This window comes from Ovis canadensis, chromosome 12 (assembly GCF_042477335.2).
Source record: "Ovis canadensis isolate MfBH-ARS-UI-01 breed Bighorn chromosome 12, ARS-UI_OviCan_v2, whole genome shotgun sequence".
Classification (NCBI taxonomy): domain Eukaryota; kingdom Metazoa; phylum Chordata; class Mammalia; order Artiodactyla; family Bovidae; genus Ovis; species Ovis canadensis.
The window spans coordinates 49,628,655-49,655,268 of NC_091256.1; the positions used below are offsets into that span (position 1 = coordinate 49,628,655).

Below are 26,614 nucleotides of genomic sequence, written 5' to 3' on the forward strand. Positions count from 1 at the left end.
CAATCCTCACAACTCCCCTGGAAGAGAGTATTGCTTCTTTATTGTAACTTGGTTTATAGTGTTAATTTCTGCAATACAGCGAAGTGATTCAATTATACACATATATATTCTTTTCCATTATGTTTTATCAGAGGATATTGAATATAGTTTCATATGCTATACAATAGGACTTCATTGTTTATCCATTCTTTATATTATACAGTGGTTTGTGTCTGCTAACCCCAAATTCCAGACCCCTCGATCTCCATCCTCCTCACCCTTGGCAACCACAGTCTGTTCCTTATGTCTGTGAGTCTGTTTTGTAGACGGGTTCATTCGTGTCATATCTGAGATTAGAGTGATATCATATGGTATTTATCTTTGTCTTTCTGACTTAGTGTGGCCATCTCTATGTCCATCCAGGTTGCTGCAAATGGCATTATTTCATTCTCTGTGGCTAAGTAGTATTCCATTGTGTGTGTGTGCGCGCCCATCTTTATCCGTCCCCTGTCGGTGGGCCTTTAGGTTGCTTCCATGTCTTGGATATTATGAATAGCGCTGCTATGAATATTACTCCCCTCTTTTACAGGTAGAAAAACCTAGCCTCATAAAAGCTAAAATTACTTGCTCAATATCATTTGGCTCAAAATTGAGAGTCATGAAATCAATCAACCCCTTTTATTTGAAAGCCAAAGCACCTACCACCTCAAAGTGCTGAGTCGTCAGGAAGGAGGGGAAATCAATCATGATGCTGCTGGGAGGAGGGGAGGACATGAATTAGTTTTTTAAATGTCAATAGGTAACAGGTCGAGATGTAATGCTTGCTGGCCTCTGTGCTTCCTCACTGCACATGTGGCTGAAGTCCCTTCCCCTGTTCTGCATTCAAAACCTGTCTCCTCCCTGCAACATCTTTGGGGATTTCTCATCAAGGTCACAGGGAACACCTGTCAGCTGTTACCTTCAAAGGGCGCGAATCAATCGACTAACACAAGCTGCCGAGAAAGATTGACTACAAGAGGTTAAAAAGGTCCAGGAGGCAGTTGGCAGCAGTGAGCTGGTTTGGGCCTTTTCCTTCACAGAGGCAGTGGAGTAACTGATGTGTGGGAACAGAGTCTGTGCAGAATAAGGGTGTTTCTTTAAAGACCATGAGCTGATGTATGGAAGGGGTCATATCCTGAGCTGATCTGACATCAAAGGTGAGTCTGTTGGGCTTCCTCCTAAGAACAGACTTTTGCAGATGGAATGTCAGGCTGGTGAGTTCAGGCCTTTGCAACTCCTCTTCTGAGAACAGCCATGTCACCTCAAGAGTGTGACCGGGTGTCCAGGAATGGAGATTCACTTCTCATTCCTTTGGAAATGGCTTGGCACCGAGGCAGATCTGGAGAGTCGCCTGGCTCTGCAGTGGTGTCTTTGAAGCCAGACTGACCTCAGGTTCAGACTGTAGCTCTGTGCCCCGGGAAGGCTGCCTTACTTCTCTGTTGCTGTTTCCCCATCAATTGCTTCAGTAGGGATCACAATAACTTATATTGCAGTTACTGTGGTTATCAAATGAGGTACTGTAAAAGGATATCCCACAGTGTCTGACTTAAGAGCTCCCGCTGCTGCTGTTTCCCTTCTCAATATCAAGCCTCCAGTGCCTTTGAACAAGTAGCCTTGTCCACCCCATGTCCCTTTTTTTCTGGCTGTGCTAGGCCTTCGTTGCTGGGTGGGCTGCTCTCTAGCTGGGTGTGGGCTTCTCGTTGCAGCGGCTTCTCTTGTTGCGGAGCACCGCCTCTAGGGGTCGACTGCTTCAGTATTTGTGCACAAACTTCGTTGCACCGCAGTATGTGGAATGTTCCCAGATCAGGGATCAAACCCATGTCTCCTGCATTGGCAGGCAGATTCTTTGCCACTGAGTCACCAGAGAAGCCCCCTCTTCCTGTTCTTTAGAAGTGTTCCAGGAAGAGGGCTCTGTGTGCCTCAGTGATGCCAAACAGCCCTGTGAGGGAAAGGCTGTTGAGGGAGTGGTGCTCGCGACAGGGGAAGCAGCCAGGACAGGGCCCAGCTGTGCAACCCCGGGAAAGACAGTTTACCTCTCTGGGACTCTGTTTCCTCAGCTGTGCCCTGGGGGGGAGCCATAGCTGCCCTCGGTTTCCATATCACCAGACTGGGGTAATAATACTGGCTGTATCTAATTGTGGGGAGACCTGGCTCTTCCCCAGGGCAGGCATTGGAATGGGAAGACATCTGCCTCAGGATAGGGGTGGGGCAGGGAGTGGAAGAGGGGTGGGCTGTGGGAGAACCCACTGAGAAAACAGGCAGGGAGAGTCCTCTGCAAACCCTGCCATGCTGGACCCAGACTGAGCTATTTCGACCCCTGAAGCAGCTTTGCTGGTGCTTTCATTTTAGATTCTCAGGTGCTGGTGAATCTCAACCCTCTGAGTGCAAAGCCATGGCTGGGAAAGGCTCAACAGGCTACAGCATTAACCTCCCCTACAAAGACCTGGCCTCCGAGGTGATGAGGCGCAGGATCACCATGACCAGGAGGTACTCCTGGGATCTGTGGTGGGGGCTGGGATGGAACACACATGCCGATGCCCACCAAGGGCCAAGGACTGCCTCTAGATTCAGGTTTATGTAAAGGCATCCATCCATTGCAGCAGGGCAGACTTTATGGATGAGAAAACACTTTGTCACCATTGGTGGGAAGCAGACCTTTGTCACGTGGTCCTTCAGTAGACAATGATAAGGGTACTGGGATGGACTTCAGATCGGTGGCTCTTGACTGAGGGGTGAGGATCACTTTGACAACAACTTTGAAGTTTTGATGTGCCCTCCCAGTATAAAAATGTATGTTGCTGCAAGATTTGGGGACAGCTTGGATTCCCGGAAGCTCTTTCTCTCTCCCAAGTAGATGGTCAGCTCCCTGTAAGGCAAGAACTATTTGTCTCCTTCACCACTCTATGCCTGATGCTCAGGACTCGGCTAGCACACCTTCAGATAGGGGAGACCTCAGCAGGTTGTCTGGCCCGCAGAAGAGAGTTGGTCTGCCTTGAAGTAGCTAGCTGCCTGAGCTGCATGTTGGAATTCTCAAAAAGTCCACCATCTGATGTCTTCCCCGGATGGTATGGTCAGTGGATAAAATACAGGATGCCTAGTTAAATTTGAATTTTAGGTGAACAAGAGAAGGAGTTTTTTTGGGCTAAGTTAATCTGTGTGATTTGTGATATACTTACAGTAAAAGAGGGGAACTCTCAGGTGACTCAGTGGTAAGAATCCTCCTGCCAATGGAGGAGACACAGATTCAATTCCTGGGTTAGAAAGATCCCCTGGAGGAGGAAATGGCAACCCACTCCAGTATTCTTGCCTGGGAAATCTCGTAGACAGAGGAGCCTGCTGGGCTATATAGTCCATGGGGTCACAAAGAGTTGGATTCAACTGAGCACACACATCAAATATAGTAAAAAATATTAGTTGTTTATCTGAAATTTACCTGGTCATCCTATGTTTTACTTTGCTAAATCTGGCAAGCCTACAATGTCCACAGTAGGCTGTTCTGTCTTCTCTCTGGTCCGAAATCCCCAGATCCAGTAGGATGCCCAAGACATCTCATATATAAAGATTTATAACAAAAACATTACGACTCCAATTTCTATGAAAACTGAGCTCTTTTGAAATTGATGTTTGACTTGACTTGATGCTGTACCTTCACTGTGTGTCAGGAGACTATCTCGATGGGAGATAAAAGCTGGAGGAAGTCCAGCTCTATTGCCCTGCTTCATGCACTGGCAGCACATGCTAACAAGCTGCAGTTTGTCTGGGTGGTTTCTGTGATTTTAAAGTTATAGCATCTAGTCTCAACGAATGTAACCCTCAGTAGAGACAAGTGGCCTAACATAAATTTCTGCCAAGAAACGTGGGTTGAAATAATTCTAATAATTCAAACATGAGTAAACAACAATCAGCAGAGCTGACACTTTTGAGTTCTATGGATATAGTATGAGCTTTAAAATGATGATTTTATAAAACCTGAAAAATTTGGCCAAAAATAAAAAATTTGAAATAAGGACCTCCATCCAGTTTGTTCACAGTGCTTCTTGACTTCAGTGTTTATTGGAATGTAAGATTTTAGTGAATTGATTTTAAAAATCATGTGCAATTTCTTAGTTATCATAGATATGGAAGTGTTAAGGGCTTCCCAGGAGACTCAGTGGTAAAGAATCCACCTGCCAAGCAGGAGATGCAGGTTCAATCTCTGGGTTGGGAAGATCCCCTGAAGAAGGAAATGGCAACCCACTCTAGTATCCTTGCTTGGGAAATCCCACGGACAGAGGAGCCTGGTGGGCTATGGTCCCTGGGGTCACAAAGAGTCAGACACAACTTAGCAATACGCCCTATCATGGAGGTGTTACATTTTACTGATGGGGTTACATGGCAAATCAGACGTGACTAATTAGACCATGAGAGTGGGCATTGTCTCCAGGGGGTTGTGGTCACTATGCTTTAACATCCACTCACGAAGAAAGAGGTTTCACAGTTCTGCAGCCTCTCCTGGCTTCCTTCCCTGTTACCCCCTCCCCCATTACCCCACACCCCCCTCAGCAACATTAGGGATCAGCTCTGACTGGGAGATGCAGCACTGAGCTTGTGGTCAAGAGAGATCTGAGTTTGGATTCCAGTCCTTTCTTTTACTGGCCACATGACCTGGGTGAATCACCTGTCTCAGCGTCCTCAACAAAAAAAGCTAGTAGGGGTGAGCTGCCACTGAGAATCTGAATGTAGTTAGTTTCTAGTTAATTTCCAAGTCCTAGACCATAGCAGGTACTCCCGGAAATGTTAAATCTGAATCTTGAATCACTTGACTGGCTAGTCCTAAACCCCTATTCAGGGTTTGCCCAGCCCTGAGTAGAATGGATTTGTATGGTACATTCCAGCAAAAGGGGAGGAGAACCCAGCAGACTGGGTGTGGGGCAGGGAAGGGGTATATACAAGGTGGGATGGGATCTAGGCAGAAAGAAGAGCTGAAGTGAGCTAGGCTGAACTGGCCAGAGAATGCAAGTGGAAGTCATTCAGTCATGTCCGACTCTTTGAGACCTCATGGACTGTAGCCTGCCAGGCTCCTCCGTCCATGGAATTCTCCAGGAGTTGGTTGACATTTCCTCCTCCAGGGGATCTTCCCAACCCAGGGACCGAACTCAGGTGGCCAGATGCAAATAAAATCTTGAGAGAGAGAGCCTACTACCCTAGAGAAACTACAGAGAGCTGGCTGGTAGGGGTGAACCCCAGCTACGTTGGTTCCGTGGGACCAGAGGAGATGGTTCAATTCTCTCTGAGAAGAAATGACACGCAAAGTGTAAATAGAGAGTATGTCATTTTAGGTAAGGCAAGATGTCATCTAAAATGCTGAATGTTCTCTTTAAGGGCTGAGATCTGGGTGTTCTTTTTTCCTTCATTTTAAAAATCCCGGTTTTATGTAAATGACATTCAGTGTGCCTTTCCTCCCAGAGAAGAAAGATTTACCAAGCAAAGTGATGACGCTGGGGAAATACCTTCAGATGCGGAATCCAGACAAGCCCTTCCGAGTGCAGCTAGCCCCAAAGTACCCCCAGCCCCACCTCCCTCTCCAGCTGAAGACTTCCTAAGCACCTAAAACATCGGTCATTTTGAACTGCACTTTGACAGAAAACAGCTTCTGCGAAATCATTGGGGTTGGCTTTGAAGAATGTCTTGGCAAATCTTGATTCTTTCCTAGTTTTCTTCAACCACCACTGAACACTGTTTACCCTTCCTCGTGTGCTTTATCTTTGGTCTCAAGCCAAGTCTCTGATGTTCATATTCACTAGTCAATTTTTGTTGTGCTAGAGAACAGTTATGGTAGTCAGTTGTGTTTGAATTTTTTAAAAAGCGATATCAGGTCTCCAATGTTTGTTAATAAATTTGGATGAGTGAAAAGTCCAGGCCTCTGTGAATTTAAAGATCTGAGTTCCAGAGAACTCTGAGGGGTTTGGGTTTTCAAAGCTCAGCCTGGGGCACAATAGTTTTATGTTCTTTTGTAGCTGTGTCCTGTCTTCTGGGCTGGGACTGGACTATATTTCATATTTATGGACAACATTTTCTAAATTTGCTTCTCAGAGGTTTAAGTGAACTTCAAACTCTAACAGAAGACACTTACCTGGAAAAGCAGCCAAGTGCAAAGTGACCTTGTTAGGGAGGAGAAGAATACTGCTCAGATCCCATGCTCAAGACACCCCAAATCACCTCTAAGGACTCCCAAGGGCTCTTGTGAAGAGTCTGAAAGCATCAAAGAGGTGATCATCCAAGTCCACATCTGAGAAATGTCCTCAGGTGCTGTTGGGGAGGAGGAAATTTCCTCCTCTATCCCTCTTGAGTTTTGGTGACTGGATTAATAATAAAATTGATGCCAGACAGATGAACTGGAAAAAGAAAAACAAATTTTGATTCATGTGCGTGAAGGTGTCATGGAAATGGGACCAAAGCAGGAAGTTTTATAGTTTTTAGACCAAGAAACAATACATTTGTGAGGAGTGGACAGGACAAATAAATTTAGGCTTTGGGTGCTCAATTAAAGAATCTAAACAGAGTTTGGGCTCCGAGTAGTAAATTTAAAAAAAAAAAACACACCAAGATTTGTTTATATAGGCTCCTCAGCTTGAATTCTGTCTCTGACCATAAGGATGTCCTTTTATACGAGAGGTTTATTTCCTGCTTTTAGGGTCAGACAGAAAGGAGGGTCAGAGTATTCCTCTTGCACTGGCCCCTTAGATAACTTTAATTCGAGATAATCCATATGCTATTGAGGCACATTTTGGGGGAAACTGCCCTGGGTCCCAACAAGGCCATCTTTTATTGCATTTACTTCTTTATAGAGCCCCTGTGGGTGTTCTGTCTCCAAGTCCACCCTTGTAAGTGTGCCCATGTCCCCCTCCCCACCTAGTCAGAGGGCTCTGCTATTGACGTGGAAGTCAGCTTCCTCCCCTTGTGTCTGCTGCTGCTGCAGCAGCATGGGGTGGGGGGAGCGTGCCTGGAGCACTCGTCCTTGCCAGCTGGGGACTCAACACACATCACCTCATCCTCAGTAAACATGAGAGAACACACGTAGACACTCCAATAGGGTAGCCTCTAGCCACACGTGGCCACTTAAACATAAATTCATCAAAATTACATAAAATAAAAAATTCAGTTCCTTGCACTAGTCATATTTTAGGCGTTCAATAGCTTCATGTGACTGGTGGCTACCATATTGGGTGTTAAGATAGCATGACTATCATTACAGAAATTTCTATCAGCTCTGGAACAAGGATTAAGTGACTTGCCTAAGGTCACACAGCCAGTTAAGAGTAGAATCAGGGAGGGGAAAGGGTGGGAAGGGATACCCTTTGTGGTAGCTTTATTTCCAGTTTATTCTGAGTAAGTTCCAGGATATTTTTTTCTGTTTATTTCTTTGTTCAAAAAATATCAAGTACCTACTATGTGAGCTGATCCCTGCTCTCAGTTCAGTCCAGTCACTCAGTCGTGTCCAACTCTTTGTAGCCCCATGAATTGCAGCACGCCAGGCCTCCCTGTCCATCACCATCTCCCGGAGTTCACTCAGACTCACGTCCATCGAATCGATGATGCCATCCAGCCATCCCATCCTCTGTCGTCCCCTTCTCCTCCTGCCCCCAATCCTCCCAGCATCAGAGTATTTTCCAATGAGTCAACTCTTTGCATCAGGTGGCCAAAGTACTGGAGTTTCACCTTTAGCATCATTCCTTCCAAAGAACACCCAGGACTGATCTCCTTTAGAATGCACTGGTTGGATCTCCTTGCAGTCCAAGGGACTCTCAAGAGTCTTCTCCAACACCACAGTTCAAAAGCATCAATTCTTTAGCACTCAGCCTTCTTCACAGTCCAACTCTCACATCCATACATGACCACTGGAAAAACCATAGCCTTGACTAGATGGACCTTTGTTGGCAAAGTAATGTCTCTGCTTTTGAATATGCTACCTAGGTTGGTCATAACTTTCCTTCCAAGGAGTAAGCATCTTTTAATTTCATGGCTGCAGTCACCATCTGCAGTGATTTTGGAGCCCCCAAAAATAAAGTCTGGCACTGTTTCCCCATCTATTTTCCATGAAGTGGATGCCATGATCTTCGTTTTCTGAATGTTGAGCTTTAAGCCAACTTTTCCACTCTCCTCTTTCACTTTCATCAAGAGGCTCTTTAGTTCTTCTTCACTTTCTGCCATAAAGGTAGTGTCATCTGCATATCTGAGGTTATTGATATTTCTCCTGGAAATCTTGATTCCAGCTTGTGCTTCTTCCAGCCCAGCGTTTCTCATGATGTACTCTGCATAGAAGTTACACAAGCAGGGTGACAATATACAGCCTTGACAGACTCCTTTTCCTATTTGGAACCAGTCTGTTGTTCCATGTGCAGTTCTAACTGTTGCTTCCTGACCTGCATATAGGTTTCTCCAGAGGCAGTTCAGGTGGTCTGGTATTCCCATCTCTGTCAGAATTTTCCACAGTTTATTGTGATCCACACAGTCAAAGGCTTTGGCATAGTCAATAAAGCAGAAATAGATGTTTTTCTGGAACTCTCTTGCTTTTTCCATGATCCAGCAGATGTTGGCAATTTGATCTCTGGTTCCTCTGCCTTTTCTAAAACCAGCTTGAACATCTGGAAGTTCACGGTTCAAGTATTGCTGAAGCCTGGCTTGGAGAATTTTGAGCATTACTTTACTAGCATGTGAGATGAGTGCAATTGTGCGGTAGTTTGAGCATTCTCCCTCTAGAGACATATTATTGAACAAAATAATACCTGCCTCCATGGAATTTATGTTCCAGTTGGAGAAGACAGAAAAAAGTATTTAAAAATAAATGGAATTATATGTTAGGAGATGATAAATATAATAGAAGAGACATTTAAAAATAATAAGGGCAATTACTACTGGGCATATACTCTGAGACACTCATAATTCAAAAAGATGCATGTATCCCAGTGTTGATTGCAGGACTATTTACAATCACCAGAACCTGGAAGCATTTTCGATGTTCACTGATGGATGAATGGATAACAAAGTTGTGGTACATATACTCAATGGAATGTTCCTCAGCCATAAAAAGGAAAAAATTTGAGTCGGTTCAAATGAGGTGGATGAACCAGAGCCTGTTATATAGAGTGAAGTAAGTCAGCAAGAGAAAAGCAAACATCATATATTAAAGCATATATATGGAATCTAAAAAAATAGTACTGATGAACCTTTTTGCAGGGTAGGAATAGACATGCAGACGTAGAAAACAGACTTGTGGACACAGTGGAGGAAGGAGAGGGTGGGATGAATTGAGAGAGTAGGATTGAAACATAAACACTACCATGTGTAAAACAGATAGCTAGTGGGAAGCTGCTGTATAACACAGGAAGCTAAACCCAGTTCCCTGGGACAGCCTAGAGGGGTGGGATGGGGTGGGGATGGAAGGAAGGCTCCTGGATATATGTATGCCTATGGCTGATTCACATTGTTGTATGGCAGAAACCAACACAACATTGTAAAGCAATATTTCTCCAATTATAAATTTAAAAATAATAAGAGTAATAATAGAAGTGGCAGGGGAATCACCAGGTGAGTTGCAATTTTAAATATGGTGGTTTGAGTGTGTGTTAATCACTCAGTCATGTCCTACTCTTTGTGATTCCATGTACTGTAGCCCACTAGGCTCCTCTGTCCATGGAATTTCCAGGCAAGAATACTGGAGTGAGTTGCTATTCCCTTCCCCTGGGGATCTTCCCAACCCAGGGTTCAAACCTGGGTCTCCTGCATTGCAGGTAGATACTTCAAATTTATATCCTCAGCCCAGACTGCTCCTTTTCATAGAGGTGGCATTTAAAACCATGATGCTGGGTAAGATCACCAGAGGAATGAGTAGATAAACCCTAAAGAAAGCCCTGGGGAGGTTGTGACTTTATGATGGTCAATTTCATGTAACTTGACTGGACCAGGGGGTGGCCAGATTAAACCTTTCCGAGTATGTTTGTGAGTGGGTGTTTCTGGATGAGATTAGCATTTGAATTGGTGGATTCACTAAAGTAAATCTCTTTTCCCAGGGAGGGTGAGCATCATACAATCCATTTAGGGCCTGAAAAGGACAAAAAGGTGGAGGAAGGAGGAATTCACCGGTTTTGCTCCCTGCTGGCCTCCCATCAGTCTTCTGCTCTGGGACTTATCCCATTAGTTCCCCTAATTTCCAGGTTTTTGAAAGTGAAAGTGAAGTCGCTCAGTCGTGTCCGACTCTTTGCGACCTCATGGACTGTAGCCCACCAGGCTCCTCCCTCCATGGGATTCTCCAGGCAAGAATACTGGAGTGGGTTGCCATTTCCTTCTCCAGGGGATCTTCCTGACCCAGGGATCGAACCCGGGTCTCCCACATTCCAGGCAGACGCTTTAGCCTCTGAGCCACCAGGGAAGCCCTTGGACTGAATTACACCACCAACTTTCCTGGGCAGACCAGGGGACTTCTCTACAATTGCATGAGCCAGTTCCTCATAATAAATCTCTTTTTTTATATATTTATGAGTGAGTGAGTGAGTGAAGTCGCTCAGTCATGTCCGACTCTTTGCGACCCCATGGACTGTAGCCCACCAGACTCCTCTGTCCATGGGATTCTGCAGGCAAGAATACTGGAGTGGGTTGCTATTTCCTTCTCCAGGGGATCTTCCCAACCTAGAGATCTAACCTAGGTCTCCCACATTGCAGGCAGATGCTTTGACCTCTGAGCCACCAGGAAAGACCTGGCATTACATTTATACTTATATATCTCCTATTGGTTGTATGTCTTTGGAGAACCCTGACTAATACAGACTAAAAAGAGGAACCAGCAAAATAAGCAAAACCCCAGAAGGAACAGTCCACAGCGGAGGAGTATCTAACGCCCTGGAAGCTAAGCCAAGAGTTTCCTTCTCCTTTCTGTTTCTCCTTTCTTCACTCTCCTCTTCCATCCCAAAGCTGGAAGCAGTAGCTGGTGGAAGGAAAGAAACGTGGGCAGGGCTGTGCTAGCAGGGTTTGCCTCACCTGTGTGTGTGCTGTGACCACTTACCACCCAAAGGTGTCTCCTCACCTTCCACTTTTTATTCAACACCTGGCAGCTAAAGCGGCTTAGAAGTGAATGGGTTCATGCACTGACTTCTGGATTTTCTAGTCTTCAAGAGTTTGCTACCAGTGGAGTAGAGTGGTAATACACAGTTGATATGGGTTCAATTGTCTTTCCCATCTATTCATATGTTAAAGTCTTAGCCCCCAGTACCTCATATTGTGATGTCTGTGAAGACAGACCTTTAAAGAGAGAATTAAATTTAGGTAAAGAGGTCATTGAATTCCTTAGGTCTGCTCACCTGATGTCTTGGCTTTTGAAAGTTATACCCATGACAGCAAATAAAAACCAAAATACAGCTAGGGTGAAGGAGGGTAAGTTGGAGAAAAGATGGAAAGATTGTTTGAGAAGGACCAAAAGCAAAAGGAGATGGTGGTGGGAAGGAGTGAACTCCGCAGTTTGCCTGGTGTCATCATGGGCAAGACTTCAAAACCAGGCACAAATCTTTCAGTTACACACACACACACGTACACACACATACTACATAACTTTAGCATCCTGCAGTCACCGCTCCCAACCCAAAGGAATTATCTGATGATTAGAATCTGTACTCTTCTCTTCCACAAACTATCACACAAAGTTCAAGGAGAACATTGTGTAAGATTATTTTATTTCATGGGGCAAAGATTCTGTCATACACAACTGGACCCGCCTGAAGCATTAGAAGCCGACTACAGTAAACACATCTGATGCATGTTCCTGCTGCCATAAGAACCGTCCCTTTCCTTTAGAAGCGCTGCTTGTTATTGTAGCTCATGGTAACCAGGCAACATGAAAGGGCAGGCGCTGGCTCTGAGCTCCCTGTGGGGCAACCTGTTTTTCCCACCCTCCTCTCCAAACATATTCTTTAGCTAGTGAGGCCCATTTATCAAAAGTCTTGTGGTTTTCATGAAGAAACCCCCTACACATTATAGCTTTTGCCTCAAATCACCAGAAAACTTACACTATTTTGGTTAATATCCATTTAAGAGCAGACAGAGGAAAAGAATATCTATGATAACATGGAATCGTCTCAATCCCCAGACGGCTCTTCCCGCCCAGTTGGACCTGGTGACTATGCACATTCTTCTGGGTTAATGCAAGCTTGGAGAGCAGAGGAAAGCTGTGTGGGCCTTGGCTGCCTGGCTCTCCCTTCAAGAGCCCTGAACATCATCTCCTGCCTTTTCTGACAGCTTGGCAGCTTTTCACATCCGGGAGAGCTTGGTGTCATAGGAGACCATGTTGAAGTTGTCCCAGGCGAAGAGCTTCCTCTCCAGGGGGTTGTAGTCGATCATGCTGCTGTACTTGTAGCGGTTCTTGAACGGGACAGTCAGGGCCTTGCTGCTCCCGGTGCCCGTGTCATAGGCGAAGTTGACAGTGGCGTCGGGCGAGGAGTAGCTGCTGACCGTGTACAAGGTGCCGCAGATGATGAAGGCGTTGGCGACGGACTGCTTACGGATGTTGGTCTCCCAGGTCTGTTCGAGCTCCAGTGTCTCGGGGTTCAGCTTGGAGAGGACGATGGCGCCTTTGGCCGCCTCGGTGCTGTAGATGACCCAGAGGCCTATCTCGTCCACGGCCAGGTCGATGTCGGTGTAGCCGCCCCAGGAATAGGGGAACTGCCCGTGGTAGCCAGCTCCGGGGATCTCCTTCTCCGCCTTCAGCGTTTCGGTGCGCAGGTCATACCGGAGCACTGTCCTGGACTCGGCTGCCTGGAAGTAGAGGCTGCCCCGGTAGACCACGGCGCCCGTGCTCTCCAGCGGCCTGGGCAGCACGTGCACCTTGGACGGGTAGCCCTGCGTGAACTGCCTGATGAGGTCGTACTCAAATACCTGGCGGATGTCCGTGCCCACGGTGTCGATTCTCCAGGTGGTCTCCTGGGTATAGGGGAAGGCGGCCTGGGGGTCTCTCATCCACACGCCGTACTTGCCGGTGATTGTTTCAGCTGTTCTCAGAGTGATGGGTTCTCCTACCCAAACGAGTTCTCCGCATCCTGGTGAATGAAAACAAAACAAAACCTGTATTCACCATCGCTCCAGGATGTGGAGCATGGCAGAGCTCGCAGAAGTGAGAGCCCCAGAGGCAAAAGGTCCAGGTTTAAACCTACGCTTTTTTTTTTTTCTTTTCCTTTGTGTTTGTGTGTGTGTCAGTGGTTCTGCTGCTGCTGCTAAGTCACTTCAGTCGTGTCCGACTCTGTGCGACCCCATAGATGGCAGCCTACCAGGCTCTTCCGTCCCTGGGATTCTCCAGGCAAGAATACTGGAGTGGGTTGCCATTTCCTTCTCCAATGAATGAAAGTGAAAAGGGAAATGAAGTCACTCAGTTGTGCTCCACTCTCAGCGACCCCCTGGACTGCAGCCCGCCAGGCTCCTCCGTCCATGGGATTTTCCAGGCAAGAGTACTGGAGTGGGGTGCCTTGCCTTTGTCAGTGGTTCAGTGGTGTCCAAATCTGTGACCCCATGGACTGTAGCCTGCCACACTCCTCTGTCCAAGGGATTCTCGAGGCAAGAGTACTGGAGAGGGTTGCCATTTCCTTCTCCAGGGGATCTTCCTGGGGATCCCCAGGGATCGAACCCACATCTGCATTGCAGATGCATTCTTTACTGTCTGAGCCACCAGGGAAGCCCCCTCAATTTTCAGATATTATAAAAATTCAGTTGTTGTTGGGGAGGAAACTAAGGCACACGACCCCCTACCCCAGGCCTCTATTTGCCAGTCCAGAGAAGCACAAATGGGTGGTTTCAGATTATGAAAAATCATTTTCCACAATACTCCAAACTGTCCTCAAAAGTTCTCCTCAAACTTTATCCTGGCTAATGAATGACATTAAAAGCTAACACTAGTAAAGTGTTAGTGAAAGTGTTAGTCGCTCAGTCTTGTCTGACTCTCTGCAACCCCATGGGCTGTAGCCCTTCAGGTTCCTCTGTCCATGGAATTCTTCAGGCAAGAATACTGGAGTGGGTTGCCATTCCCTCCTCCAGGGGATCTTCCTGACCCAGGGATCAAACCTAGGTCTCCTGCACTGCAGGCAGATTCTTTACCATCTGAGCCACTAGGGAAGCCCCAATCCTAGTAAATGCCAAAAAACAAAACAACGAAAAAAAAAAAAAAACCCTGGACTTTGCCACCTGCCACTTGTGTGACTTTCAATAAGTTACTTTACTCTCTAAGATTCAGTATTCTCATTTGTAAAGGGAGATAAGAGTAATGTTTTGGGTAGTAAGGTTGTAAGTTTTCCATGTAATTATACATGTTAAGTGCTTGGTATGGAGTAAAAATGCCCAGGAAATATTATTTGATCACCATGTAATATGAATCCAAGTACATCTGACCTTTGAACAACACAGGTTTGAATTATATGAGTCCATTTATACGTGGATTGTTTTCAATAAATACTTCAACTTGGTATTGGTTGTAAAGATAAAGGCTGCACAGAGCACTTCACACTATATTTGTATATTTTTCTAAACCTGGCCAAGTTCTCTTTATGATTTTTATGTCTGGTTTATTTCATTATTTTAAACAGTGAGATTAAAATCAAGTCATTACAATAATCTCAATAAAAAAAGTTCTTCAAGCCCTTTCCCAATGGACCACATACTTCAACCATTATTTAATACAATAAAATCTGAATATGATTTTTAAAATGAAAAGATAGTTGAGAACTATTTGAATCACAACACATCTCTGTATTATAATGGATATCTCAATCTCCTTAGAGAAAGTGGAAGCTCTTTGTTGCCCATATCTCAAGGAATCTTATTTTGAATATTTTAAAACTCCCCATCTTCCTGCATGCCTTTCTGTGCTAGCAATAACTGTCAATATTACAAATAGTCCCTGTTTCTAAAAGACACGGTCTTCATCATCTTAAAGTCAGGCTTTCAGGGAACGCCTTGGAGAGGGGCAGTGCTACTTTTCCTTAGCACCCAAAATTAAAGAAAGATACCTTTAGTTAACAATATGCTGGGATGGTACATGGTATCTGTCTGGCCCAAGATAAAGATATGAAGGATCTACTTGAAAACTGTCATTTTTCAGATGCAATCCATTCTATATGACAACCAAGTGGGAAAAACGGATACGTCTCTCATCTTCCCCTGGGGCAGTGCAGTCTCCACGATAAGTGTAAGTGACAAAATACAGAGCTTTGCCAGGAAAGACCGACTCCCTGCCAGTGTACCCTGGAAAGGGAGCAGAAAAGGGCTTCTGCTCTTTTCCCCCTTTCCTGCCTCTGCTCCCAGGGAGGTGACTTGTCCACCTGCCTCCCTCATAGTGAACTGACCAACTCTGAGCACAGAACTAGACCATGTGGGTACAGAAGAGGAGAAACTTCACTCCATACCAGTGCCTCCCTCTTCATTCCTGGGATGACCGGACGGGCTCTCCTTCAAGATTTGGGAAGCAGGAACCTCTGTTAACTCTGACTTCAGTTCCTGGAAGTCCACGTTCTCCAAATTCCATTTAGCAACTATATTAAAAGAAAGAGGCAAGATTGTACCATGAGGAAGAAGGTCTAAGGCTAGACTATATTGAGGATGGGATTTAAATAGGGTTTCAAAGATATGACCGTGTTTGAGATTTGTTTTAAGATAATAAATGGGATTGGGGAGGAGGAAGGACAATGAAACAAGACTGGGCTGTGTTGACAGCTGTCACAGCCTAGTGATGGGTATGTAGGGTTTGTGTTACTCTACTTTTGTGAATGCTTGGAAAATTCCATAATAAAATACTTGTGCATGTGTACTCAGCCACTAAGTCATGTCCAACTTCTTGTGACCCCATGGACTGTAGCCCGCCAGGTTCTTCTGTCCATGGGATTTTCCAAAGAGAAATACTGAAGTGGGTTGCTATTTCCTTCTCCAGGGAATCTTCCTGACTCGAGATTGAACCCTCATTCCCTGCACCTCCTGGGAAGCCCATAATAAAAAGCTCACCTATAATAAATTGGATAGCAACATGCCTAGCACAGAGTATAGTATTCAAAATAAAGTAAGCTTGTACACAGTTAAAATGGTTCCCACTAGAAGGTCTGACTTATGAGTAGGTGAGGTCTGATGCTGGGATGTTGGGAAGATCCTTAGCTTCTTCTGGGATGCCTGAAATTCAACAATGAACAAATTCCCTACATGACTTATTTTTTTCCCTTGTCACAATACAGATGTGTCTGTAAGAAGTAACATGTTAAGCTTTACATGCTCAGCTGCAATATTCTGTCAGATCCCTTTCCAAAGCTAGTTGTGGACAAGGAAGGATTCCTATAGGAATTTGGTGGAGGGTTTGAACCATGGAGAAGGGGAGAGGTGTGGATGACATTGGTTAGATATTAAGTTACTGCTATTACTACTTTGATTAGCATTACGGCATAGAGCAGCCCTTGAATATAACAGGAGCAGCTGTTTTAAAATGTAAGATGGATTGCAGTTCAGGTATAGTGAGGCCACCAGGCTTCCCAGGGGGCTCAGTGGTAAAGAATCCACCTGCAATACAGGAGTTGAGAGTTCGATGCTTGGGTTGGGAAGATTTCCTGGAGGAGGAAATGGCAACCCACTCCAGTATTCTTGCCTGGGAAATCCCATGGACAGAGGAGCGTGGCAAATTACAGTCCATGGGGTCAGTTACAGTCCATGACTCAGACTAAACAATAGCAGTGGTGAGGCCAACAGATCAGGAGACATTGCCATTGAAAAGATAGTTGTTATACTCACTGATCTCTAGAGGAGGGGGTACGCCACTCCACAGGGGACCACCCAGGGTAGCACCAGGATGGTCAGGAGGGAGGGGGAACATGGGCGAGCGCTTTACTGTGATTTCCAGGGGAAGGAATGAATGAGGCAGGATAAGCAGGTTTAGAATTGGTTACTTTGGATAATTTCTGCAAGGTTTTGAAGTGTAGGAGCTGTCCCTAGGTGTCTGGTACCTGGCCCCCATTGATCAGGGTGGAGGAATAGTGGCCCTGAGTGTGAGTTTGAAGGAAGAGTAGGTAGGTTGTGGACTCTGGATTGGTTGGTTTGAATATGAAAGATGTGCTTACAGTTGAGTCATTTACTATCTTTAGGAATACTACCCTGTGAGGGGCAGTCCCTTCTGTAGCAGCAAGTCTGAGATGTCAAAGTATTGGAATAAAAAAGATGCTTAAATCATCGGCCTTTTCTCTTGCTGACCATCTCAGGCAGTCTGACCTGGCTCCCAGCCCAGCGTTCCCAGGTATGCAGGACAGTGGAGGAGGGTGGTCAGTGCAATGCCTGAGGCTACAGCCCAGAAAGTCAGGAAGACATTCTCTGTCCTTCATCACTTGTAGCTTAACCCTTCTAAATTGACCTCTCAGGTAATGGAACTCAACCCTCCTGGATGTGCCCACATTTTAGTCATCTTAAGCCACACATTCTTTCACATTTTCTCATGTCTGGAATCAAGGCTCCTTCTCATGGTTGCTGGTATTTAGCTTCAATGAAGCTCTTCCCTGGTGGCTCAGATGGTAAAGAATCTGCCCACAATGCAGGAGACCCAAGTTTGATAACTGGGTTGGAAAGATCTCCTGGAAAATGAAATGGAAATCTACTCTAGTGTTCTTGCCTGGAGAATTCCATGGAGAGAAGAGCCCGGTGGGCTATAGTCCATGGAGTTTAGCTTCAGTGAACTACAGTACTCGAAATGTTTCTCCCTGGAAGGAGGCAGGGAAACCACCCAGCTAAGAAGCCATGAGGCTTGGGCTGGGCCAGGGCGCTGGGGGTGGTATTTTTGTGTGGCCCCGCAGCACAGTCAGCCCTGACCCATCCTGATCCCCGATCCCAGATCCCAACGCAGTCTCCACCCTGCCTTTAGTGCAGCTGTTCAGCTGGCCTCCTGGAGACTGTGACTGCCCTGGGGGTGGGGGTGGGGGGGCACCATCCTCACACCTGGGGATGTTCCTAGACTGGGCTGCCTGAGGGGTTAAAAGCTCTCAGTCAAAATGTGTAACCAACTGAGGTCATCCTGGTTATGCACCCAAACTCCAGGGGTGACTGGGAGTAGCCCTAGGAGTGTGGAAGGTCTTCATCATCTGCAGCCTTGGCCAGCTGTTGATCTGTCCCGTCAGCCAGCCCCTCTGGAGCACCTATGAGGAGGAAGGCTGCTGCCTCTGCCGCTGCGTCGCTTCAGTCGTGTCCGGCTCTGTGCAACCCCATAGACAGCAGCTCACCAGGCTCTGCCATCCCTGGGATTCTCCAGGCAAGAATAGTGGAGTGGGTTGCCATTTCCTTCTCCAGACGTGCAAGGCTAGATATGGAGAAAAAGGGTGAAGAAGATACAATTGGTTCCCTGGTTCCCTTCAGAATTCCCAGAATTCCCACAGTCTGGCAAGTCCTCTTGGCCAAGAAGTAACATGGGTTCATTTTGGGAATCAGAAACATTCAATCCAAATGGTTCCTTGGGAGTCTTGGGACATTAATTCGGTTCCCTGAATCGCCTCCCTGTCTACAGAGCTGTGGAGGTGAGGTTTCAGGTGAGCAAGAAATATCATCGCAGTGGCATCTGTGCAAAGCTAGAGAGTTCCCTCACCCCTCCCTAGCTCCCCGTTTGTCTGCTCCATGACCCACAGTTGCCATCCATTGAGGGTCACTGTGAGCCTGCCCTCCCCTGCACCCAGTTCCTTCCTCTGTGCATCTGACACAAATTATTTCACTCTCTGAATGTAACTAGGATGGTCATATAATTCAGTGAGAGATTTTACTGAAAAAAAGATGTATAGTGAGAAAAGTAGAGGCATATACCTGCCAGTCTGTGAGAAGAAAGTTAAGAAAAATGGGGGGCTTTGCTGGTGGTCCAGTGGTTAAGACTCTTTCAATGCAGGGGGACCCAGGTTCAATCCCTGGTTGAGGAACCAAGATCTTGCAAGCTGTGTAGTTCAGCCAAAAAAGAGAGAGATAAATAAAAAAGAAAAACCCCATCTTTAGCCACAGGGAATAAAGAAATGTGAAGGGGGAGGAACCCAAAGTTACATGCATTTCCTCAGGTAACTTCCTTGAAGACAGCTAAAGTACTGGCACCGAAATACTGAAAAACAGTTTATTTGTGAAAAGAGATGATTAAGAGGTATTTATAGCTCCTTCCACATTTCAAAGCAGTTTTATATACATTATTTATGTGATCTGTTGCCTTCACAAGTTTTAGAGAAATAGAATAAGGCTTTAGAACTGCAGTCTGCACCTAATGTAACTATGGCCACTTACTCAGTGCCTCCTATGAGCCAGGTACCATGCTAGGCTCTTCTATTCCACATAGCAGTCCTAAAAGGGAATATTATGATCCTCACATTGCAGAAGAGGAAACAGGCTCAGAGAGGTTAAGTTACTTGCCCAAGGTCACACAGCTGGTAAGTGGTAGGACTGGGACTTGAACCCACATCTCTCATGGCCATGGCAGCTGTGAACCTTTCCACCCTACGCTGGGGTTGTGTGTCAGTTACACATGTGTTGCCTGTCAGTGCTGAATGCATAGATGACGTACCCTTTCATAGATGCTCTCTAAAACACAAGGCATCTCTCTTCTAAAGTGAGCTCAATGCCAAGCTTTCTCAGTAGAGGGTGCTGGAGGGACACTGCAGGGGAAGTGGGTGGGTCTCCTGCAGGGGCTGGGCTGGAGGACACCTGGTGGAGCCCTGCCCAGGCAGGAGTCCAGGACCTGGTTCCTCTGTGACCTTGCCACCTCAGATTGGCCATAACCTTTCCACAGCCCTCGCTACACGGCACCCCGAGTCCCTGCACAGACACCCCCCTACTCTCTGGACCTCTGCAAGCCCCCACGCTGGTTCTGCAGGGTTCCTGCAGCCTGGCTTAGACTCAAGAGGTGGCCAGTCCAGCTGCAGCTCAGGCTAACCAGCCAGCCTCTCTGCTGTCTCATGGGTTGAAACCTGCCTTCCTCCATGAAGCCAGGACCATTCCAAGTCTGTGCTCCCTCTGGTTCCCTTCACTCAGACCTCGGGTGCCATGCAGAGTTTACTTTATCTCATAGTTACTCCTCTTTCATCAGTTGTTCTTTATGTGACACATCCCTGACCTAGTCTGCTGTGTGGTTTCTAACTCCAGTATGAACCCAGACTTCTACCAGAAGCTCTACAACAGCCTGGAAGATGCTGCTTAGCTCTTTGGGGTGGGGGGTGACCCACGCCTGGAGCTGACTCAGATTCCAGCGGGTGACTCACACACACACAGCTCCCAGGCGGTACACCCAAAGAGCTATCTTGCCATCAACTCTTCTCCCCCTACACATGCCTGACTGGTTCCCAGTTCCTTTCCTGGTCCCACCAAGGCCCTCAAGGCTCTGACAAGGGGCCATTCTCCCTGCCTCCCCCACCCCCCATCCAACCCCTTTAATCACTTTTTGCAGGAACCACGCCTCATGGCTTTCTTTGGAGTAAAGAAGAATCACAATAAAATATAATGTCAGAGGATAGCTTCCAGAATGACTGCAAGGCCAGTTCTCACTTGGCAGGTGGGATGGCTGGCTGGCAAGCCTGCTGGCTGCTGCGCAGCTGTCAGCCAGCAGCACCTGGCAACGGTCCAATTCCCAGAGCAGAGCCGGGCATGAGAACTGGAGCCTGTGGGAGGGGATACAGAGCCCAAAAGGCAGGGGAGCTGCTGTGTGAAGGGGCCTGGCAAGGCCAGAAGTCATACTTTCCTAATTCAGTCCAGCCATGTACCAGCTGTGTGACTTTGGACAAGTTTGAGGAACTCTCTGACCCTCAGAAGTCTTAGCTCAAACTGAAAATGAAATGGTCTTCAATAAAAAATGTAACAAAAAGCTAAAGTTTCTCTGGAATGTTTCAGAATCACTCAAATTTCATTCTGAATGTGTGGGGGGAAACAAAAAGAGGTTATGAAAAGATTAAGAACTATATTGTATCAGCCAGCTAAAAAGTTTTAGGGGGTTGTTTCTGTGAAAATCCAGTCTTTGTATGGTTGTAAAGTTCATATCAGTTACAAAATTTTGGAAATGTTTTCTTCATGGTCTCTCCTGACTCCCTCACCACTGCTTTATAGACACATGCTAGAGAGCTTAACCTGAGCTGATTAACTTGCTTGCATACCATGCACACACACACACACTCACACACACACACACACACACAGGCAACATATATATAAGGTACATAAGGTTTCATAACATATATATCTATATGCAAATGACATTATAATCATTAGTGTAGCTATTTTCTATCTGCCTAAAAAGTTAGGTCAGTATTATATACATGAAGAAGATGAGGAAAAAGAAGGGTGCTGACGAAGTCACAGGTTGCCATGAATACTCTAGGAAACTGAAGATTTGCTAGCAGACTACTATCTTGAGTGCTGCTCCAACACCTATTGTCTCTGGAATCAATGCGTGTTACAGAAACGATACATATGTGTTGACGTTTTGATCTATAAATGACATTTTTAAACCACAGTGGAACTCAAGCAAAAGAAGCCCTTCGTAGTTAGAGTCCATCCCCTGGCTGGTCACTGTGTGCCAAACACCTCAGTGCATGCTTTCCACTTTACCTCCAGTTGGTGGTCATTCTCTGCATCCTGCAGTGCAGGAGATCGGGGTTCGATCCCTGGATCGGGAAGATCCCCTGGAGGAGGGCATGGCAACCCACTCCAGTGTTCTTGCCTGGAGAATTCCATGGACAGAGGAGCCTGGAGGGCTCTGCAAGAGCCAGCCTGGTGCCCCCATCTGCGGATCAGGGAAATGTGATACATCCCATGGGATGGTCCTTGGCCGACAGAGCACGGGGGCCAGGGAGGAGTGCTCCCCTCCTCTGCTGCATTCTGCTCCTCAGAAGTCTTGTGGCGTCGAGCCATTGCTGCCCACCATGGGGACCCGCTGGAGAGTGCCCCTCACCGCCATCCCTTGTTGGTTCTCTTTCCTTCCCTGTCACATTCCCCCATCCCTGAATCTCCTCCCTGGGATGTGGTCATACAGACACTGCCCACATGCTGGATTCTGTTCTCTGAGATAACCAGTCGAAAGCAGAGGAGAAATAAAGGGGGAAGTGGGGCTTCTCTTGTGACTCTACAAGCAACTCTAATTTTTCTCTGGTAATCTGTGTTTTCTACTTAGGGGTTATTTAAAAGATCTCCAGACATTTTTTTTTTTAACTTCTGGGCTGGGCTGTGAGGCATGTGGGATCTAATTTCCCCACCAGGGATCGAACCCATGCCCCCTGAAGTAGGAAGCAGGGAGTTTCAACTACTGGACCACTTGGGAAGTCCCTCAAGACATCTCACTACAAAACTATTACTACAACATTTTATACGTGTATTTTATTTCAACTCACACACACACACACACACACACACACACATGCAAAAGCAAGTGTCTTCCATAATTCTATGGAGACTTTTTCCCTATGTAACAATTACCCAATAAAGTGGTGGTGACTATTTGAATTACAGGTGGAGTAAGAAAAAGTCCCCCTTCTTAGTCCCCCCTTCTTTCCTCTGCTCACTCAGTAAGCTCTCACCCCCAGCCTCCATTCCCCAGGTATTGCCTCCCCTGCATATGTACACCCACACCTGAGGCCCAGCACCCAAGCTCTTTACCCTCAAACCTAGGACCATGAAGCACATCTTTTGTTCCAAGCATTCCTTTCCCTGTCACTTCAATGTAACCCTTTTGTCTTTCATCTTTAGGTTCTACAAACCAGAGGTCTCATCAGGGTCCTAGGAGCCACTGAACCTCTAGGTAGGGCTGAATTCTAGTCCCAGCTCTGCCACCAGTGGGCTGGCAGCTGGGGACCACTGAGTGACCTCTGTGGGCCTCAGTTTCCACGTCTGCCCAAATGAGCCAGAGATGCCAGATGCTCTCGAGGCCCCCTTTCCAGCTCTACATTCTTGTACTAATGTAATATCCTGCTCAGGAAAATCCCACTGCTAGAAAAGAGCTTCCAAGTCTGGACTTCACTCTAATAGGCTGTTGTCTTTATTTCAAAAGTAGAGCGGCTGGAAGGACAAAAAGAAATATAAAATCAGAAAACACGTAGAATAAATTTCCAAAGATTTGTTAAATGACCACAAGACAATAAAAAAAAGTTGCCTCTATTTTCATAAACACACACTGCTTTTGTTCATTCAATAAACAGTCTGAAATACATAATGCCTCATTAACACTCATAATCATTAATAATGATTCTTTCATCAGTGCTTGAAGACTTAAGTTCAATAAATCTTAGCTCTATCACTGATCAGCTCTTCAACCTGGGGTCCCTTGGCATCTTACTTTCCTTCACTGTAAAATTTAGGGGACTTCCTTGATGGTCCAGTGGCTAAGACTCCATGCTCCCAGTGCAGGGTGTCTGGGTTCGATCCCTGGTCAGGGAACTAGATCCCATATGCCACAACTAAAGATCCCGTGCACTGCAAACAAGACCCAAGGAAGCAAAATAAATATACATTTTTAAAAAGAAAATTTAGAACTGAGTCTCTCCCAACTCTAGCAATATAAAATTTTTAAAAGTCCTTTATACCTTAGAGTCATTTCACTTGAACCCCACAAAAGTCATTATTCATCATAGGAATTTTCATTGCCATGTTATAGGTGAGAAACCAAGATGCAGAGACTAGATGACTTGCCCAAGGTCATACCCAAGCATCAGCTCTTGGGTTTTCTGATCTCACACCTGCCTCTCTTTAGAAAAGTTTCCCATCATCTTATTTTGAAGATTTTCAAACCTTTAGAAAAGTTGAAAGAATAGTATTGATACAATAAATCCCCATGTGCTGTTCACTTAGATTTACCAATTGTTCAGACTTTGTCAATTGGTATTCTTTTTCTTTCTCTCTTTATATATTCATAATCTTTGTCAGACTATTTTAAACTAAACTGTAGACATTCTGACACCTCACCCCTAAGTACTTGAGTAAGTATCTCCTCAGAATAGGGCTATTCTTCATAACCACACTACCATCTCTCATCCAAGAAACTGAACATTAACCCAGTAACGTAATCTGACAAGCAGTCTATATTCAAATTTCTTCAAGGATCCCAAACCTGTTCTCTGCAGCTTTGTGCCCCTGATGCAGGAGCCATTCCAGGGTCACGCACTGCACTTGGTCACTTCATCTCTACGGTCCCCTTTAATCGAAAACAAGGTCCCCCCCACCTCCCTTTTTTCCTTTCTCGATGTCAACATCTTTGAAGACTCTGGGGTAGTTGTCCCATAACTGGATTTGCTTGTTTATTTCCTCAGGCTGGAAAACTTATTAAACAGCAAATATTTGGGAGCACAATTTCACAAAAAGTGACAACAATACTGTCTTCCCAGCTACTGGGAAGAGTGCCCCCGCCCCCAGCCCAGACACTCAGGGACTCACCTTCTGGCATGGGCAGGATGAACAAAACAGCATCTGAGGTAGCAAAAGCCACCTCAAAGTGACTGAAAAGTAGAGGTTCTCAGACTGAATCAAGAGCAGGAAAACTTCCAGCATCAATCCTGTTAAAATGGCAATACTACCCAAAGCAATCTACAGATTTAAGTCAATCCCTATCAGATTACCCAAAGGGCAGGAAAACTTCCAAAACAACATAGTGAGGGAACACACAAAAGGGTTGCTGCCTCTTTATTTTGCTAAGGAAGGACACAAAAAAAAACCCTATCACCTATAATCATTTCATAAATAGAGGGCATTTTAACAACAAAAGGCAAGAATCAATAACCTCTGAACAAAGATTCACAAAAGGATACTTTTCTAAAAGGAGAGTTGGCAACTTTCTACTGATCGTATATATAGGCATCTCATCTGGTCCTTCTATTTCTTATTTTGCTGTGAATGGTGAAAACCGTCATGGGTGAGCACAAGATCCCAGAACCACTAACCTCAACAGAATTTTCAGGAGCTAATGTACTAGGAATGTGTGCAAGTGGTTGCTTTGCCCGCCTTCATTTGTCTGCCTCATGCTACATGAGTGGTCCCTGGGAGAAAGGACAAGGCAGGAAGGATAGGCCTGGGCCACCTATAACAGGCCACCATGAATCCTGTCACCTTCACCCCACATCTTTACCTTCCCTGGAGCCTGATGGCACGTCCTGAGAGCTGCTGTGGGCCTGGGGACACTGGCCCCTCCTCAGGCTTGCTACCTCCTGGCTGCTGCTTTCCAGCCTCCGGGCCAGATCCTCGTTCTCCGCCTGCAGCTGCCTTTTCTCCTCCTCCAGAGCCGACTTGTCACGGACGAGGTTGCTGTAGGCTGACTCCAGCTCCCGGGTTTGGGTTTCCAGTTGTTCTCGCTCTCTCCTCAGGGCTTCCAGCTCGCTCTGCAGCCCCTGCTGGGTCTCCAAGGGCCCAGCAGGCTGGCCTGAGGTCAGGCGGTGGAGGAGGGCCTCCAGGGAGCTGAGGCGGGCCTTGGTGGACTCCAGGGTCGCACGCTGTTTGCTGCTCTCTCTCTGCAGCTCCTGGATGGCCGACATGGCCTGGCCCTGCTCAGGGCAGCTGGACTCACTGGGGCTGGCCACGCTGAAGGTGTACTGGCATCGGCCACTCCGGTCGTTGGCCTTCTGGAACTGGGCTGTCCTAGCCCCCACACCCCCTACCAGGCAGGCCAGCAGTAGCAGCTGGACTGCTGGCATCTTGGGACTGTGGTGGCAGCGATGTGTTCGGAGGCCTTCAGTGCAGAGCCTGGGCGAGGCTCCTCAGACACTCTCCCCTCGCCGAGAGGTGTCTGGATGGGTGGCCTTGCTGGTTCCTGTCCCAGCTCCACAGAGACTCATATATGCCGGGAGCCAGCCCTGCGTGGGGGGAGAACGAGGCGGCCACGTGAGGCCGGGTGGGGCCATGCACAGGCCGGCGGGGGGGTGTGTTTTCACACTGCCAGCAAAATTCTTAAAAAATGACCTTCCAGAAGTCTGTTTTGAATTTCTTTTAAAAAAGAATGCCGCACTTTCCATAGCCCACACCCCCAACACAGTCCCTGTATCCCCGGCCTGTTTTCTCACACACCCTCACACGTGCCCACCTCATCTAGCACCACTACTTGTGAATCCGTTTCAACAAGGGTTTACTTCTAGTTCATATTTCCATGTACTCTGCAAACTTTCTCGAGAACCCGCTCTGTGTCAGGCCGTGTCCTAGAAAATGAGGATACATCCATAGCTAAGACAAGCCCCTCTGTCCCTGTAGCAGTCACAGAGATGAAAGCAGCTGGTACAAGAGCAGAATGCCACCAGGTTTCGGGGAGTAGCCATCCTCTAAAAGCAGTTAGAAGCAGAATTCTTCCCCCGTCCCTCACTATAAAACAAGAGTGGGTGTGTCTCCGGAAGGACTTTCTGACTTCAGTCTTGCATCTCAGGCACCAAAGTCGATGATCACCTCTACACTAGTTCTCTTACTATGAGTGTGCACTCGTGCGTGTGCAAGTGCCATCAGTCTCACTGATGACATCTGTGGACCCCTTTTCAGGAAGATGTTTTTAAATGCATATAGGATAAAAAAAAATAAATAAATAAATAAATGCATATAGGATTGTAAAGAAAACATATGATATTGAAATACTACTACTGAAAGATTTAAAAAA

General features: G+C 46.4%; 1 protein-coding gene and 1 long non-coding RNA gene across 2 annotated transcripts; one reads left to right on the plus strand and one right to left on the minus strand.

The window, feature by feature from the left end:
- Positions 1–2,436: 2,436 nt before the first annotated feature.
- LOC138416037 (uncharacterized) lies at positions 2,437–13,080 on the plus strand. The gene is made up of 2 exons (XR_011247484.1): positions 2,437–2,505; positions 5,127–13,080. It is a non-coding gene; the product is annotated as an uncharacterized lncRNA (long non-coding RNA).
- Positions 11,700–26,380, minus strand: MYOC (myocilin). Its single transcript, XM_069544698.1, has 3 exons — positions 25,109–26,380; positions 15,432–15,557; positions 11,700–13,079 (listed from the first exon to the last, which is right to left on the minus strand). Exons 1-3 carry the CDS (start codon positions 25,668–25,670, stop codon positions 12,295–12,297), a joined length of 1,473 nt encoding a protein of 490 aa, XP_069400799.1. The 5' UTR covers positions 25,671–26,380; the 3' UTR covers positions 11,700–12,294.
- Between the last annotated feature and the right edge of the window lie 234 nt (positions 26,381–26,614).